At 37.2% G+C, this 13766-nt stretch overlaps 1 protein-coding gene and 1 long non-coding RNA gene across 3 annotated transcripts in view; one reads left to right on the top strand and one right to left on the bottom strand.

Annotated features, from left to right (window-relative positions):
* The window catches only part of LOC102532087 (scavenger receptor cysteine-rich type 1 protein M130), a 44617-nt gene extending 34608 nt beyond the window's left edge, over positions 1 to 10009 (bottom strand). The window contains exon 1 of the mRNA XM_072954625.1: positions 8439 to 10009. Within this exon, the coding sequence (XP_072810726.1) occupies positions 8439 to 8528 (90 nt within the window). The 5' untranslated portion in view covers positions 8529 to 10009. The remainder of the gene's footprint in view (positions 1 to 8438) is intronic.
* A 1770-nt stretch (positions 10010 to 11779) lies between these two features.
* Positions 11780 to 13112, top strand: LOC140691320 (uncharacterized). 2 transcript variants are annotated; one of them, XR_012066933.1, is made up of 2 exons: positions 11780 to 11826; positions 12196 to 13112. It is a non-coding gene; the product is annotated as an uncharacterized lncRNA (long non-coding RNA). The 2 variants fall into 2 exon arrangements; XR_012066932.1 differs by having other exon boundaries at positions 11793 to 11826; positions 12044 to 13112.
* The last annotated feature ends 654 nt before the right edge of the window (positions 13113 to 13766 follow it).

The following is a 13766-nucleotide window of genomic DNA, read 5'->3' as shown; positions in this document are numbered from 1 at the left end:
GAAGTAGCCATTAAAATTTTTAAATGGAATTTTTCCTAACCAAAGTATTACATTCAAGAGGTAAATAGGGAAAATCCATGGATTACCAATACTTTTTCTAGGTTTTCACTGTCACATTAAAGGCATTTGATGGCAACACCACCAACTTTCAGTTCTTCTGACCAAAACTCTTGGAGTCATCATTGATTCCTCTATTTCTCCCACATCTTATATCCAATTCTTTAGAAAATCCTATTTGCCTCACTTGCAATGCAAGTAATCAGATTCATAACCACCTAATGCCTAGAATCCTGCCTTAGCCCCCTAATTTTCTTTACCCCTCCAAAGTATCTGTTCTTAGCAAGATAACTAGCGTAAATCTTTTAAGTTTGAACTCAGATTGTGTCATAAATTCATTCAAAAATCTCCAGAGGCTCTCCATCTCACTCAGAGTAAAAGCTGAACTACTTAAAACGGTCTAAAGGGAAGTAACCAGCTCCCACCACCGCCGCTCTCCTTCCCTCTCTGCGTCTACTTTGACTCTTTCCCTACTCATTAATCTTCACCCGTACTGGCCATCCTGCTCTTCCTCAAGCACGCTGAGCATAGTCCTGCCTTGGGACCATTGTACCAGCTGTTTCCTTTGTCTTGAACACTAATTCCCTCCTGCTCTTCAAACCTCCACCCAGTCAGCTTCTCAGCGACTCTCCATAATTATTTTTAAAATAATTTCCTATCCTTATATTTCTACTTTTACATTCACTTTTCTTTTTGTCTATATAATTTTCGCCTTCCGACATACGGTATAATTTACTTACTTATTTGTTTGGCCTGCTTTTTCCTGGGTGACAGTATCTCCTCGTCCCCACTTGCTGCATCTGAATATTGCCCCGTAACGGGGACGGAATTTGTCCTCTGATACATGCCAAGCACCTAGAAAACTACTTGGTACATTTTCTGAGCAGACTAATAAGATTCAATTTAACTTTTTCGACAAGTGCCATATATTCTAATTAGTATAGTTCATAATGGTCTGGTCATTTACTGAACAACTGATGCTGTTCATCGTCATGAACACTCAGTTAGGGGGTGATGGGGAGAGCCATGCAACACTACACCTTACCCCACTTTTTGGAACATCATTGGTTTATTCGCATCATTAGTACTACCCCTCGGGACCTTCTTTCAAAAGTATTCATCTAGAGACATCATCACTAGTTGAGATATTTTAAGCCCTGCTCCCTTACAGGAATTATACTCTACATAGTTAAACATTTCACTAATGGATAAAATGTGAATTAAATAAAGAATTATTTCTATTAGGATGGAGCATCTTGGAGAAATAAATGAATAAAAGATTATTATTGGATTAAATGTGAATAAGAATTGAAACAGATTAACAAAACAAAAAAAAAGCCTAAAAATCTATAGAGACCCCATATACAGATTGTTTGAAAAATGTGTTTAAGCTCCGACTCTATTTGAAAGAATCTAAAGCTGGTAATTTTAGACAATGCTTTATAGATATAAGATTATTCAGGAATAAAGGGGCATTTGCAGCCACATGGATGCTCCTGGAGAATGTCATTCTAAGTGAAGTAAGCCAGAAAGAGAAAGAAAAATACCATATGAGTTCACTCATACATGGAATCTAAAAAAGAACAAAAACAAAAACAAACAAAGCATAAATACAAAACAGAAATAGACTCACAGACATAGAATAGAAACTTGTGGTTGCCAAGGGGGCGGGGAGTGGGAAGAGATAGACTGGGATTTCAAAATTGTAGAATAGATAAACAAGATTATACTGTATAGCACAAGGAAATAAATACAAGATCTTATGGGAGCTCACAGAGAAAAAAAATGTGACAATGAATATATATATGTTCATGTATAACTGAAAAATTGTGCTCTACACTGGAATTTGACACAACATTGTAAAATGATTATAAATCAATAAAAAATGTTAAAAAAAAAAAAAAAAAGAATAAAGGGGCAGAACTCTAGTCAGTGAAATCAATCAAAAAGGAATAGCCTTGGCCCTATGTCCAAAAAAAAAACAGTGGAGAATGAATGTACATTTACACGTTTTTAAGTAGGTCTATATGTTCTCACACATTTTATTTTCTCAATCATCTGAAAGTTGAGTTGAAAACACGATGTTCATTTTCTCCTAAATAGCTCTGTAGAACAGAGAAGTGTTTCCCACTTTTTGTGTGTTTTCTAAAAAAATGCCATTCTCTTTCACAATCACAGCAAGATTGTGAAAACCAGGAGAGATTTACAAAATCGGGAGGTTAACATGAGTACGATACTCACTGAACCTGCAAACCTTAATCATCTTTTGCTGATTTCCTCAGTAATACCTTCTGTATTGAGAGAAAATCCTAGAACATGGGCTGCTTTGATCCCTTGGTGAAGTGATGTCTACCAGGTCTCTCCACTGTAAGATTTTTCCTTTTGTACTTAAGTAATTTGTAAAAAGATACTTTGAGAATGTGTAAATATTCCCTTCTCCCCCTCCAGCTATCACCTGGTCTACTATCCAATATTTTAATTACTTGCCATGTCATTTTAGCCTGCTTTAATCTGAAATAGCTCCTCCGTCTTCTTTTGCCTTTGAATGTATTATTTTTGACTAGTGTATGACAGTTATTTTGTAAAAGTTTTTTCTGATTTTATAATAATTAACATTCAATTATGATTCATGCTACCTTTTTAAAAAGTTCAATCCATTTAATTGGCTTTTTTGATAAAATTGTACCTTTTGTGTTTAATAATTATTTACCAACATTTCATTGTGATTATGATCATTTTATTACGATTGACTGTGCACCAATAAAATTTTTAATAATAACAAATCTAGAAGAATTAGAGTTAGGCATTTAAAAAATTCTTCTCCACGTATTATACCAGGGACAAAGGATGTCAATTTGTTCCACTGTTGATAAGGTTAACATTGATCCTTTGGTTAAAGTGTCTGTGTATTCTGGGATTGAATACTATTCTGGAAGGTAGATTTCTCACTATGGGAGAAGAGAGTTACAAATATGGAATGAGAGCAATTAAAGTGAACCGTGGAATATTGTGTTGGATTTGGAGGTATCAGTATGTATTCATAGTTTTTGATAGATAGAGACATTGAGACATAGATGTGTGTATGAGAACATATGTGTGTGAATGTGTGTTTGTGTGTAAGTAGCTTCTACTGATTTGAGAGCCTAAAAGCGATGACACCCCAGAAGCAGTAAACTCATTTAGTGCTGAGATCTTGGTTTCTAAATAACTTTCTCCACAGAAAGAATTAATAATAGCAATCATAAATTTTTGGATAGTTGTAAAATATATATTATGTTAGGTGAATAAGAAATACGTACCTTTACTAAGAAAATACAACCTTTGTCAGAATTTATTTGCAGGCATATGTAAGATAATACTAGTAGTGAATTAGACTGAGCTCACATTTATTGCCTAACTATTGCAGTTTATGGAGAATGACCATGTAGACCTAATTAGCCTTCATGATAAAGTGCCAGGACTCCTTTGGTTTTAAATTCTTCAACTATTATTTTTCACCTTCTCTGGAAAGTTCTTTGGCCCTTATATCTGGTTTTTCCCTCAAAACCCCAGAGTGCAATGTCTTCTGACTCCTTTATGCTCTTCACCTTAATTAACTCAATATTGTCCTTTTTCTCAGATTATTTTCCCAAATATTCTAGCACATTGAGTATTAATTGAAGCTACACATTTGCAAACTCATCATTTACAATGAATAAAGTGTGAATGTTGGCATAACGTGACACACACTTGTTGCGTACACGTGGTTTCTTGCAAGCTGCTTATTGACTAATAGTTGGCTTTGATTCCAGCATACCCCGATTTCCCCCCCAATTCTAGTAATTGGACTTCTGCTTTGTCTGTGCTGTGTGATAGTCTCTGTCATGTACAAATTTCAGTCATTTTTTTCCATAAGATCTACTTATGCTTCTCCTACTCTCTCAATTTCCTCTTCAAACCTATGAGTGCTTCAAGACTGGGGCTCTTGCCTTCCATGGATATTTATGAGACAGGAGCAAGAGATTGTCTTTGTACTGTTACATCACCAGTGAGAGACTGGATATCTTTCGTCTCTCCTCCAACAACTGCTATGGCCAACCTACCTAATATCACAATTTTATGGTTTACCACTGGCCTAGATTACTCCCATACTGAGTATAAATTGTTTTTCTCTACCGAGTAACATTATGGATGTCCCTACATGTTTATGGTCCCCCTAGGAATTATCGTTTGCTTAGCCTTCCATTTGCTCTTGAGTTAGTCAAACACAACTGCCCTCCACATACACAACAGCTATTGAACAAATGTCATCGATAATCCCACGCTGACCTTTCTCCTTGTTCTCAGGCTTTTCTTGCTCCTTCTCCACATTTCCTGTAACTTAAGATGTGGAGTCTAAATCTGGACTCTGATCTATTCCTGGTAGCTGAGACTTCATGTTAGAAGTTGACATCCTCAGCCTTTGCTATTTTGAGTTTCCCAATGTTCTTTAGGATAGGCTCGCAACTCCAGCTTTTACCCTTTAAGAGTTCTATGTGAGAAAGCAGTTTGTGTTCCTTTCACCCAACTGAACTCAATATAATATGGTTTCTACTCCATATATTATATTTTTGCATTTAATTAACAATGACACCTGGTGGTGTCTGAGAGACCTAGAAAACACATGCATAAACACCACACCTCCTTGGTCTCAGGGTGTTAGGACTGCCCAGATCTATCCAGAGCTTATAAGTACATTTCCAGTTTCACAAGTTACCAAGAACCTATTAGAATAAAATAAGAGTCTTAAACAATGTGTCTAAGATCAAACACCTTGATTTATATTAGGATGACATAATCAGCCCCCTTTTCTCCTAATAATGTTTCTGTTATTTGTCTGGTGATGGGAGGTGAAATGAACTAGGAATAGAGAGAGGATTTAATAAAATGTGGATAATGGCCGAAGGGTTTTACTTGCATGAACATTTGCCAAGATCCACTGTTCAGATCTGAACTTCAGCTGAAATGAAGTTAGTTGCATCAGGAACCATCTTTCTTAGTACTTTGATGCTTATAACAACTGACCAGCAGTAGAAAATGAATTGGGATGTGGCTGCATCCCTGTGGATGATGAGAATGCATCGTAGTTTTCTAAGTATCCTATAAGCTGAATACGTCAAAAAGCAGACAGATGCTTAGGGTGGCCTTCAATTCTGAGGGAGAAAAGAGGTAACCTACACGCTAAAGGAATAAAAATGACCTTGGCCTCAAACTGACTTTCTGCCACAGGTGGCAATGGATACAGAATAATGGATTGTTGAAAGAAAATGTTATGTCCCCCTAATTCTACTCCATCAGCTCATCAACTGTCTTTCTGTCACATGCGAGGACAGCAGAATGTTTTAGAACAAGTACATTCACACACAATGTCCAAAGTTATTTCAGAAAGAAGAAATGTAAGTGACTAATCAAGAAAGATACGGGAAAGCAGAACAAGGAACAGAGCAAGGGAAGAGAGAAGAAAATGTGTGTCAGCAGCACTGTTGGGTAAGCCGGTCTGGAATCAGCAAAACCAAGCGTGGGAGGAAATGCTGAGTTTATTATCTGTGGTTGAATTTTTTACCTCTTGCCATGCTCCTCTTCCTTCCCCAGTCCTCCTTCCCCGGCTACTGTCTCTAGGGTTAGCAAGGGAAGGAGAAAGTAAGCGTGAAGAGGAAGTAAACGTGGAAGGATTGAGGAAATGTAGTCAATGCGAGGGCTATGACCTCTTCCTAAAGAGGGAAAGGAGGCAAAAACATGCAGCTCTGAACTACTGCGATTAAAATGAGGGTTGTTACGTGTTCAGGGAGGCTCTGTGATTCGAAGGTCTACGGCTTGGGATTAAAGGATGTCAGTTTTTGCTTTTAAGATTATATTATGGAATACTATTTAGCTGACGTGATTTAAAAGTTACAGGTCTTTAGACATGGGAGATAGAAAAGGGATGATAGCAAGGGCTGTGTGGGGACATAGGGCCAGACAGGACCTTCAGGTTGTCCCAAGATCTGAAGACAGTTTGGTGCTCTTCCATGTACATAATTCAAAGTAAAAATATATTAGACTTTCAAACACGAGTAAGGAAGTTCAACAAAATTCTGGGTAATTTCCCAACAATTCCTCTTTCAGTGGTTTGTTTTTACTTAAAATATGGAAGAGTTCCCTTCAATTGCATTTGAATGCAATAATTTGATGGCACCCTAAGTGCAGGCTTAGTCTCTCTGTTACCTAAACATTTCCTGGGATTGTAATCTAAAAACGTGTGCGGGTGTGTGTGGTGTGTGTGGTGTGTGTGTGGTGTGTGTGGGTGTGTGCGCATCTGTATGACTCGTCCTTGATTTCTATCAGTGAAATTCACACATCCCTTTTTAGCAACCTCTGTGGCTTCACAACTTTTCTTTCTTCAGGATTTCCTTGTCCATTTCCCCAGGCACTCCCTTATGTTTCCCTTTTGTGTTCCCATTTGACTCACCCTGTCCCCTTACAGGTCTCCCATCTGCTCTCTTTCAAATAAGTCACACTCCTATTAGTCTATGACACATTTTGAATTTATTCTTTACATCTTGTTTACCTCTTTCTTCACTGTTCTAGACCTACAAAATCCTGATTTACTGGTGAAGGTAACTTGTTTCCTGTCATCTTTTGAGACACAGACTGTTCCATATCTGTGTCTCAATGAGAGAGGTGACAACGAGTTGTCCTCGTCCTATGTTTGTGCTCCTTCAAATTATCCCTGGCTTCTAGAAATGCTCTTTAGGTTAAATGAGGTCATGATTATAAAATGCCTGCTACACTGTCTGAGACAGATTAGACCAGCATTAAAATGTGACTTCTGGTTTTTTGCCATGGGAGCAAGCTGGCAGAGACGGAGCTGAATATGAGTGTTTTATACCATTAATCCTCACCCCAATTTTGTTTTATTCCAGCTCCACACATTGGGTTTGAGGATCTATGTTCACACCATAAGAAAGAAAGAATGCTAATTGCCTAAGGGAACTGTTCAAATATAACTTTTGCAACATCAATAATGAATAAAATATATACTCTGAAAATTTAAGAAATTTGAGTATTTGTTTCTTCTCTTTCCTCCCACTTTGTTGCATATTTGGTTTCTGAAATAAAGAATTTAGAATCATGCTATTATTATTGCTATAATAAGCACTAATTTTTCTTTAGGTTTTCCACTTCTCTTTCAAGAACTCCTTTTCTATACTCCTTTAGTTTTATAGCTGTGGTTAAAACACTTAGCCTTAATTCCCATGTTTAATTGGTTTTATTGCTCATCATCTCTTTAATATTTTTTTTATATTCTTATAATTTTTTTCCTTTTTCTTTTGTTGTGATAAAATATGCATAACACAAGGTTTACCATTTTAATGATTCTTTTGTTGGAGTGGGGGAGTTAATTAGGTTTATTTATTTATTTTTAGGGGATTGAACATGGGGATTGAACCCAGGACCCCTCCTGCATGCTAAGCATGTGCTCTACCACTTGATCTGTATCCTTCTCCCTCAATGATTTTTAAAGTGTACAATTTGCTGGCATTAAGTACATTCACAGTGTTATGTAACAATCACTACTACCTATTTCAAAAATTTATTCATCTTTCCAGACAGAAACTCTGTACTCTTTAGCAATGGCTCCCCAGTACCCCCTGGCTCCAGCCCCTTATAATCTTTATTCTACTTCCATATCTATAGATTTGCCTAGTCTAGGTACCTCATATAAGTGGTCCATTTATGTCTAGCTTATTTCTCTTAGCATGATGTTTTCAAGGTTCATCCATGTTATAGCATGTATCACAACTTCATTCATTTTTATGGCTGAATAATATTCCATTATATTTATATGCTACTTATTTGGAAATACTGCTTTTTTTTTTACTTTAGTATTTGGTAGAACAAAGTATGTATTCGACTTTATTTTTATTTTCTTAATTTTTAAATTTATTTGATTTATGTTTGTATTGAGGTAATGCTGGTTTATAACATTATAAATTTCATGTGTACAATATTATAATTCAACTTCTGTGTACACTACAGTGTGCTCACCACCAAGTTTAATTTCCCTACATCACTATGCAGTTGATTCCCTTACCCATTTTGCCCTCACCTTATTCCCTTTTCCTCTGGTAACAATCTGTTCTCTGTGTCTATGTGTTTCTTTTTGTTTTGTTTGTTTTGTTTTGTTTTTATATTCCACATATGAGTGAAATCATGTGGTATTTGTTTTTCTCCATCTGACTTACTTTACTTCGTATAATATCCTCAGGGTCCATCCATGTTGTCACAAATGGAAAGATTTCATCTTTTTTAAGCCTGCATAGTATTCCATTGTGTGTATATATCACATCTTCTTTATCCATTCATGCATCTTTGTCTCTTACCTTTTTGGCTTGAAGATTGTTTTGTCCAATGTAAGTATGGCTACACCCACTTTCTTTTGCTTGCCACTTTTTTGGGGTGTTATCTTCCATCTCTTCACTTTGAGCTTTTGTTAATCTTTAGAGCTGAGATGAGTCTCCTGGGGGCAGCATATAGTTGCATCTTGTTTTTTAATCTACCTCACTACTCGGTGTCTTTCAGTTGGTGAACTCAGTCCATTTAGAGACTGATTATTGATAAATGAGGACTTAGCACTGCCGTTTTACCTTTTGTCTCTGTTGCTCTATGTGTCTATTGTTTCTTTTTCCTTGTGCTTCTGTCTGCCTTTTCATTTTGGTGGTTTTCTATGATGTGTTTCTCCACTTCCTCTTTTTTTATGTTTTATGTTTCTCCTCCAGATTTTTTTTTGTGGTTATCATGTGGTTTATTTAAATGTCTCATAGATAAAATAGTCCTTTTTCTGCCGATAGCATCTTATCTTCATTTGCCTATACAGGTTCCATCCTTTTATTCTCCCCCTTCTATGTTTTTGTTGCCACGAATTATCTGATTTATGTTGAGTTTGCTATGATATTAAAGTAGCTACATTTACGTTCGATGCTCTTTTTCCTTTAACCTTTATGATAAATTATTTAACAATGTATTCTGATATAGAATTGCCATTTTTGGATTCTGTCTGTCTCTTTATTACCTTACTCAAAGTTTTATGTACTTTTTCTTTCAGGTGGAAGATCTCCTTTCAACTCTTCTTGTAAGGCAGGTCTAGTGGTGTTGAACTCCCTCAGCTTTTGTTTGCGTGGGAAAGTCTTTATTTCTGCTTCATATGTAAATGATAATTGCTGGATAGGGTACTCTTGGCTGACAGTTTTTATCTTTCAATATTTTGAGTAGCCACTCCACTCTTTTCTGGTCTGTAGAGTTTCTGCTGAGAAAACTACTGATAGCTTGATAGGGATATCTTCACAAGTCACTGTCTTTTTTCCCCCCAGTTGTCTTTTAAATTTTTTCTGTATTGTTGACTTTTGACAGTTTTAACATAATGGCGGAGGTCTTTCTGCATAGAGATGATTAGGCGGTGTATTAACTTTGTCAACTTGTGTATCTAGTTCTCTCCTCAGCTTTGGGAAGTTCTGAGCTATTCTTTAAATAAAGTCTGTATTCCCTTCTCCCTCTCTTCTCCTTCTGGGATACCCATTATCAACACGTTGCCTTTTGTAATGCAGGTGGATAGATCTGATAGACTTCCTTCATTTTATAGTTCTCTCTCTACTTCTGTCTGAATCATTTCTAGATTTCCATCTTCAAGCTCACTAATTCTCTCTTCCATTAGGTCTGCTCAATGTCCAGTGCTCTCTAACGCATTCTTCGCCTCATTCATTGAGTTCTTTAGCTCCAGAATTTGTTTGGTTCTTTTTTTAGTTTCAATCCCTTTGACAAAGTATTCTCCCTGTTTACTAATTTTATTCCTGAGTTCATTGAGCTGCCTTTTTGGGCTTTCCTGTAACTCACTGAATTTCTTCACAATTTTGAATTCTCTATCAGTTACATTACAATATTCCATGACTTTAAGTTTGGTTTCTGGAGAACTGTCATTTTCTTTTTGTGATACTGTGCTACCACGGTTTTTCATGGTGCTTGGTACTATTTCTCTGATGGAGCATTTGAAGTAGCAAACATCTTTCTTATTTACGTAAAGTTTTATTTATTTTGTTTCTAACAATTCAGCGGGCTGGTAACTAGAGGCTTTTGTTCTGTTCTTCAGTAGGTGGCGCTATAGCACAAGGTTTTGGTTTTCTTTTACCTGGGCTGCCATTATTTGAGAATTGGCAGTTTTTAACCTCCACTGCCTCTGCCAGAGATCTCTCCAGCACCCTCTTCGTCACTACTTGTGCCTCTGGGGTTGCTGATGCCTTTCTGCTGCCAGTGTCACTGCTCTGGCATCACCTCCAAGAGCACCAGAATGGTGGGAGCCTTTGCGACATCCAGGGTCACCTGGGTTGCTGCATCACCTCCATTGTGGAGGAGGCAGAGAGTAGTGGGGGGAGCCAGCGTTTTGGGTGCCTCTTCTGTATCCAGGGTTGTTGGGTTCACAGGCATTGCCATCACAGGCAGGGAAGCCAGAGTTGTGGATGCCACTCCGGCTAGAAGGACTGTGATTTTAGGGGGTTTTTTGTTTGTTTGTTTTTAGTTTTTAATTATCAGCTTTGACATAACTTTATCTAAACTTAATATAAAGCCATCATATCCTCTCATTCATATTTTACTTCAGTAAAAAATAAGAATAATAAAAAAAGAAAAAAAGAAACACAACCAATATTTTGTAACATAGTTGACAAAAATACATGAATCAACCCTTCTTGTGTGTGCCTGTGACTCTCCTTTTACAAACAAACAAAACCCTCTTCAGACTCTGTTGGAATCTTCATAGAGAAAGTTGATGCAAGTCTGCCACTTCTCTGTGTTAAATGAGAGGGTATTTTCAGAGCGCTCCAAGGCAAAGATTAAGCATAATGTATTCTAGAGGCTTGGCTTTCCAGTAACTGTGATCCCAAGGGTGAAGGGGGCAACTTTCTGTCTGTGTGGCTTGTCTCTCAGATTCCAAAGATCTGAAGAGGAGTGTTTATGGTTGTCTTTCCCAGAAGCAGATGTTGAGACAGAGTTGGGGGTACAAAATATTTCTTAGAGATTAATACTTTTGAAAGGCAGCAGCAGGGCAGGGCTGTGGGAGAACAGGATAGAATAAAGGAAGAGGTTGAACTATGATGCAGGTCACCAAAAGTCTCGGCCATCTTGGTAGGAAAGGCTGGAGCAAATGCTGACTGTCAGAGCAGTGTAATAATAAGACGTTCTGACAATGTCATTGCAATTCATAGGAGGGAAAGTGAATTACGGAAATGACAGAGGTCATAAAAAATTTATTTTAATAAGTACTCTTCACACCATCAGATCTGTAATTAGAAGCAAGAACTGCCTCATTCATTTTTCTAAACACAGAGCTGTGTTTGATGCTCAAAATAGCTGTGAATCAGTGAAAATTTCAAATTAGCAGGAGAATGTGATGGAAATAAGAGATTTAAGCTGTTGTCCCAATAGAAGACAATTATATACTCATCCATCCGTCTTGACTGATTAATCAGAAACAGGTTTTTGTTTTTTTAATTAATTTTTTTTTTTAAGAAACAGGTTTTGAAACCGATGATGGGCCTTGGAAAAGCTGGCTTCAAGAAGGGCCTAAAATGACACTCGTCAGTTCAGTTAACCCATCTCAAACAGATACATCTCAGGGAAAAGTGGTGAAGACTTACCTTTAAGCACTCATATCCCCATTCCTGTGGGAGTTCTATGACAGTTGGAACTGTACTGTTGGCTGGAGTGGGCTGATTTACACAGGTTGGTATATAGATCATAAAACAAAGCAAATGACACAAGAGTTTGTGATGAGAGCAAACAGGATAAAGAACTACGCAGAGGGCTCGATAAACTGGGGGAAGCGGTTGGGGAGCCAAATAGGGTGAGGGAGAGAGACTGATAACGAAAAATTAGAAGAAGGAGTTAGTAAATGAAAGAGTAACAAATAGTATTAAGTGGGTGTATTTCTTTTGCACAGTCTCCTAAATTTCTTCGGAGTTCCCTTCTCACCTAAGACGACTGAGTTCCTTCCCAGCAAGCACCTGTTAGAAGAACAGCAGAGACTGTGTAAATGGGATAAAATATTGTCCATTCTTTCCTCCCGATGCTACCTTGCTTTTGTCTTCCTAGATTTCAAGATGTCTAACAATAAAGTATTTGCTGCTGTGACACCCACCATACTGCTGCTGAGCAAAGACCCCACAGACTTCTACATAGGGCGACCTCTGTGGTTCAGCGTTAGCTTCGTTTATATTTCAGTTGTGTACATAGTGCAAATGACTTGGCTTGATCTGGCGAAAGACTTCCAGTGCCATGGGAATATCTCTAAATCCTGTGTAGCCGAGTGCTATGAGAGCCACTTCACTAAGCCTGTCCTAGGCGTTTGGTACTTGGTTGGCTTTGCCTTTTCCTCCGTCTTCTTTGTGATGGAGTTTTTTGTTTCGCAGAGTGTGCATAAGCAAATCAAGATGCTAAAGAAGCAACCTTTACAAGAGAACTCCAGTGACACAGACAAAAATGCAGACCATGTTAAAATAAAAGAAGATGAGATTTTTTACTTATCCAAGGAAAAACATCTGTTGGCAATGTATCTTGTCTACTTTTTCGTACAGTTGTCTATACAGGTGATCTTCTTAGTCATTCTTATTCACTGTCACCTACCACTCATTAAAAAATCCATTTGGTGCAGTACCCACCTGTGTCACGGACCTTATACATGCGTGGTTATGGGGACGCAGGAAAAGATAATGTCCATCATACTTCTGGCTACAGTCTCAGTGGTTATCATGACTTTCTGTCTTATGTTCTTCATGTACACCATTAATGCATATGTAACTCTGTCTAAGACATACAGAGTCTGCATAAAATTCTGATAGTAGCCCTGATGATCAACACTGGTTATGAGATAAGGAATGGAGGCCATAGAAGCCTAGAGTGGTCTTGTATTGAAGCAGTACACATTTTAGCCTTATGTTATGTTCCCAGAACATGGGGACATAGATAACCTATATCTTAGAAAAATAAAATTTGGAAGTGTGACAAGCCTGCTTTTTTCTCATATGGGTAATCATTTTATTTTCCTAAAGAAAAAAAAAAAAGAAGCAGTTTTCAGAATATGTCTAAGTAAGGAATCTGAGGGCACTACACCCTCCAGTTTTGATATCCCATCATAATGAAATTTTAAGAACTATTATTTTCCATTTACTTGATTCATAACTTAGGATTAAAGTTAAGAGAATTTACATAATGAGAATTTTAGAGGGAGGGACACAGTGGGAAATAACAGTTGATCAAACATTATAGCTTCTTTAATGTATTCGTATAGTAGCTGCTACAACTTACAATGTTCTTAAAATAATCTCTTCTAAAGTTTCCTTAATACTTAAGTGAACCTCAATGCAGATGTTTCAAAGAAAGCAAATGTCAAATACTTAGTATAAGTAGAGAAGATAAATGAATTAGAAAAACTGGAAATAGTATGTTCTTAGAGCTTCAGAGGAAATGACTGAGTTTCAGATACGCATTGAGAACGGGGAAAGGAAGAAAACAAAAGTAGCAAATACATTTCTGTAACTGAACTATATTTCCCTTGACACTTTATTTCGTTATTAGCAACTTCTATCTTAGTTTCAGCAGGCTGACATCATACATGTGCAGGTGATTAAAATTTGAGAAGCAAATTCTTCATAAAACAATTGAAG

The sequence above is a fragment of the Vicugna pacos genome, chromosome 34 (genome assembly GCF_048564905.1).
Source record: "Vicugna pacos chromosome 34, VicPac4, whole genome shotgun sequence".
NCBI lineage: Eukaryota > Metazoa > Chordata > Mammalia > Artiodactyla > Camelidae > Vicugna > Vicugna pacos.
This window is presented reverse-complemented; position numbering and strand designations above follow the sequence as displayed.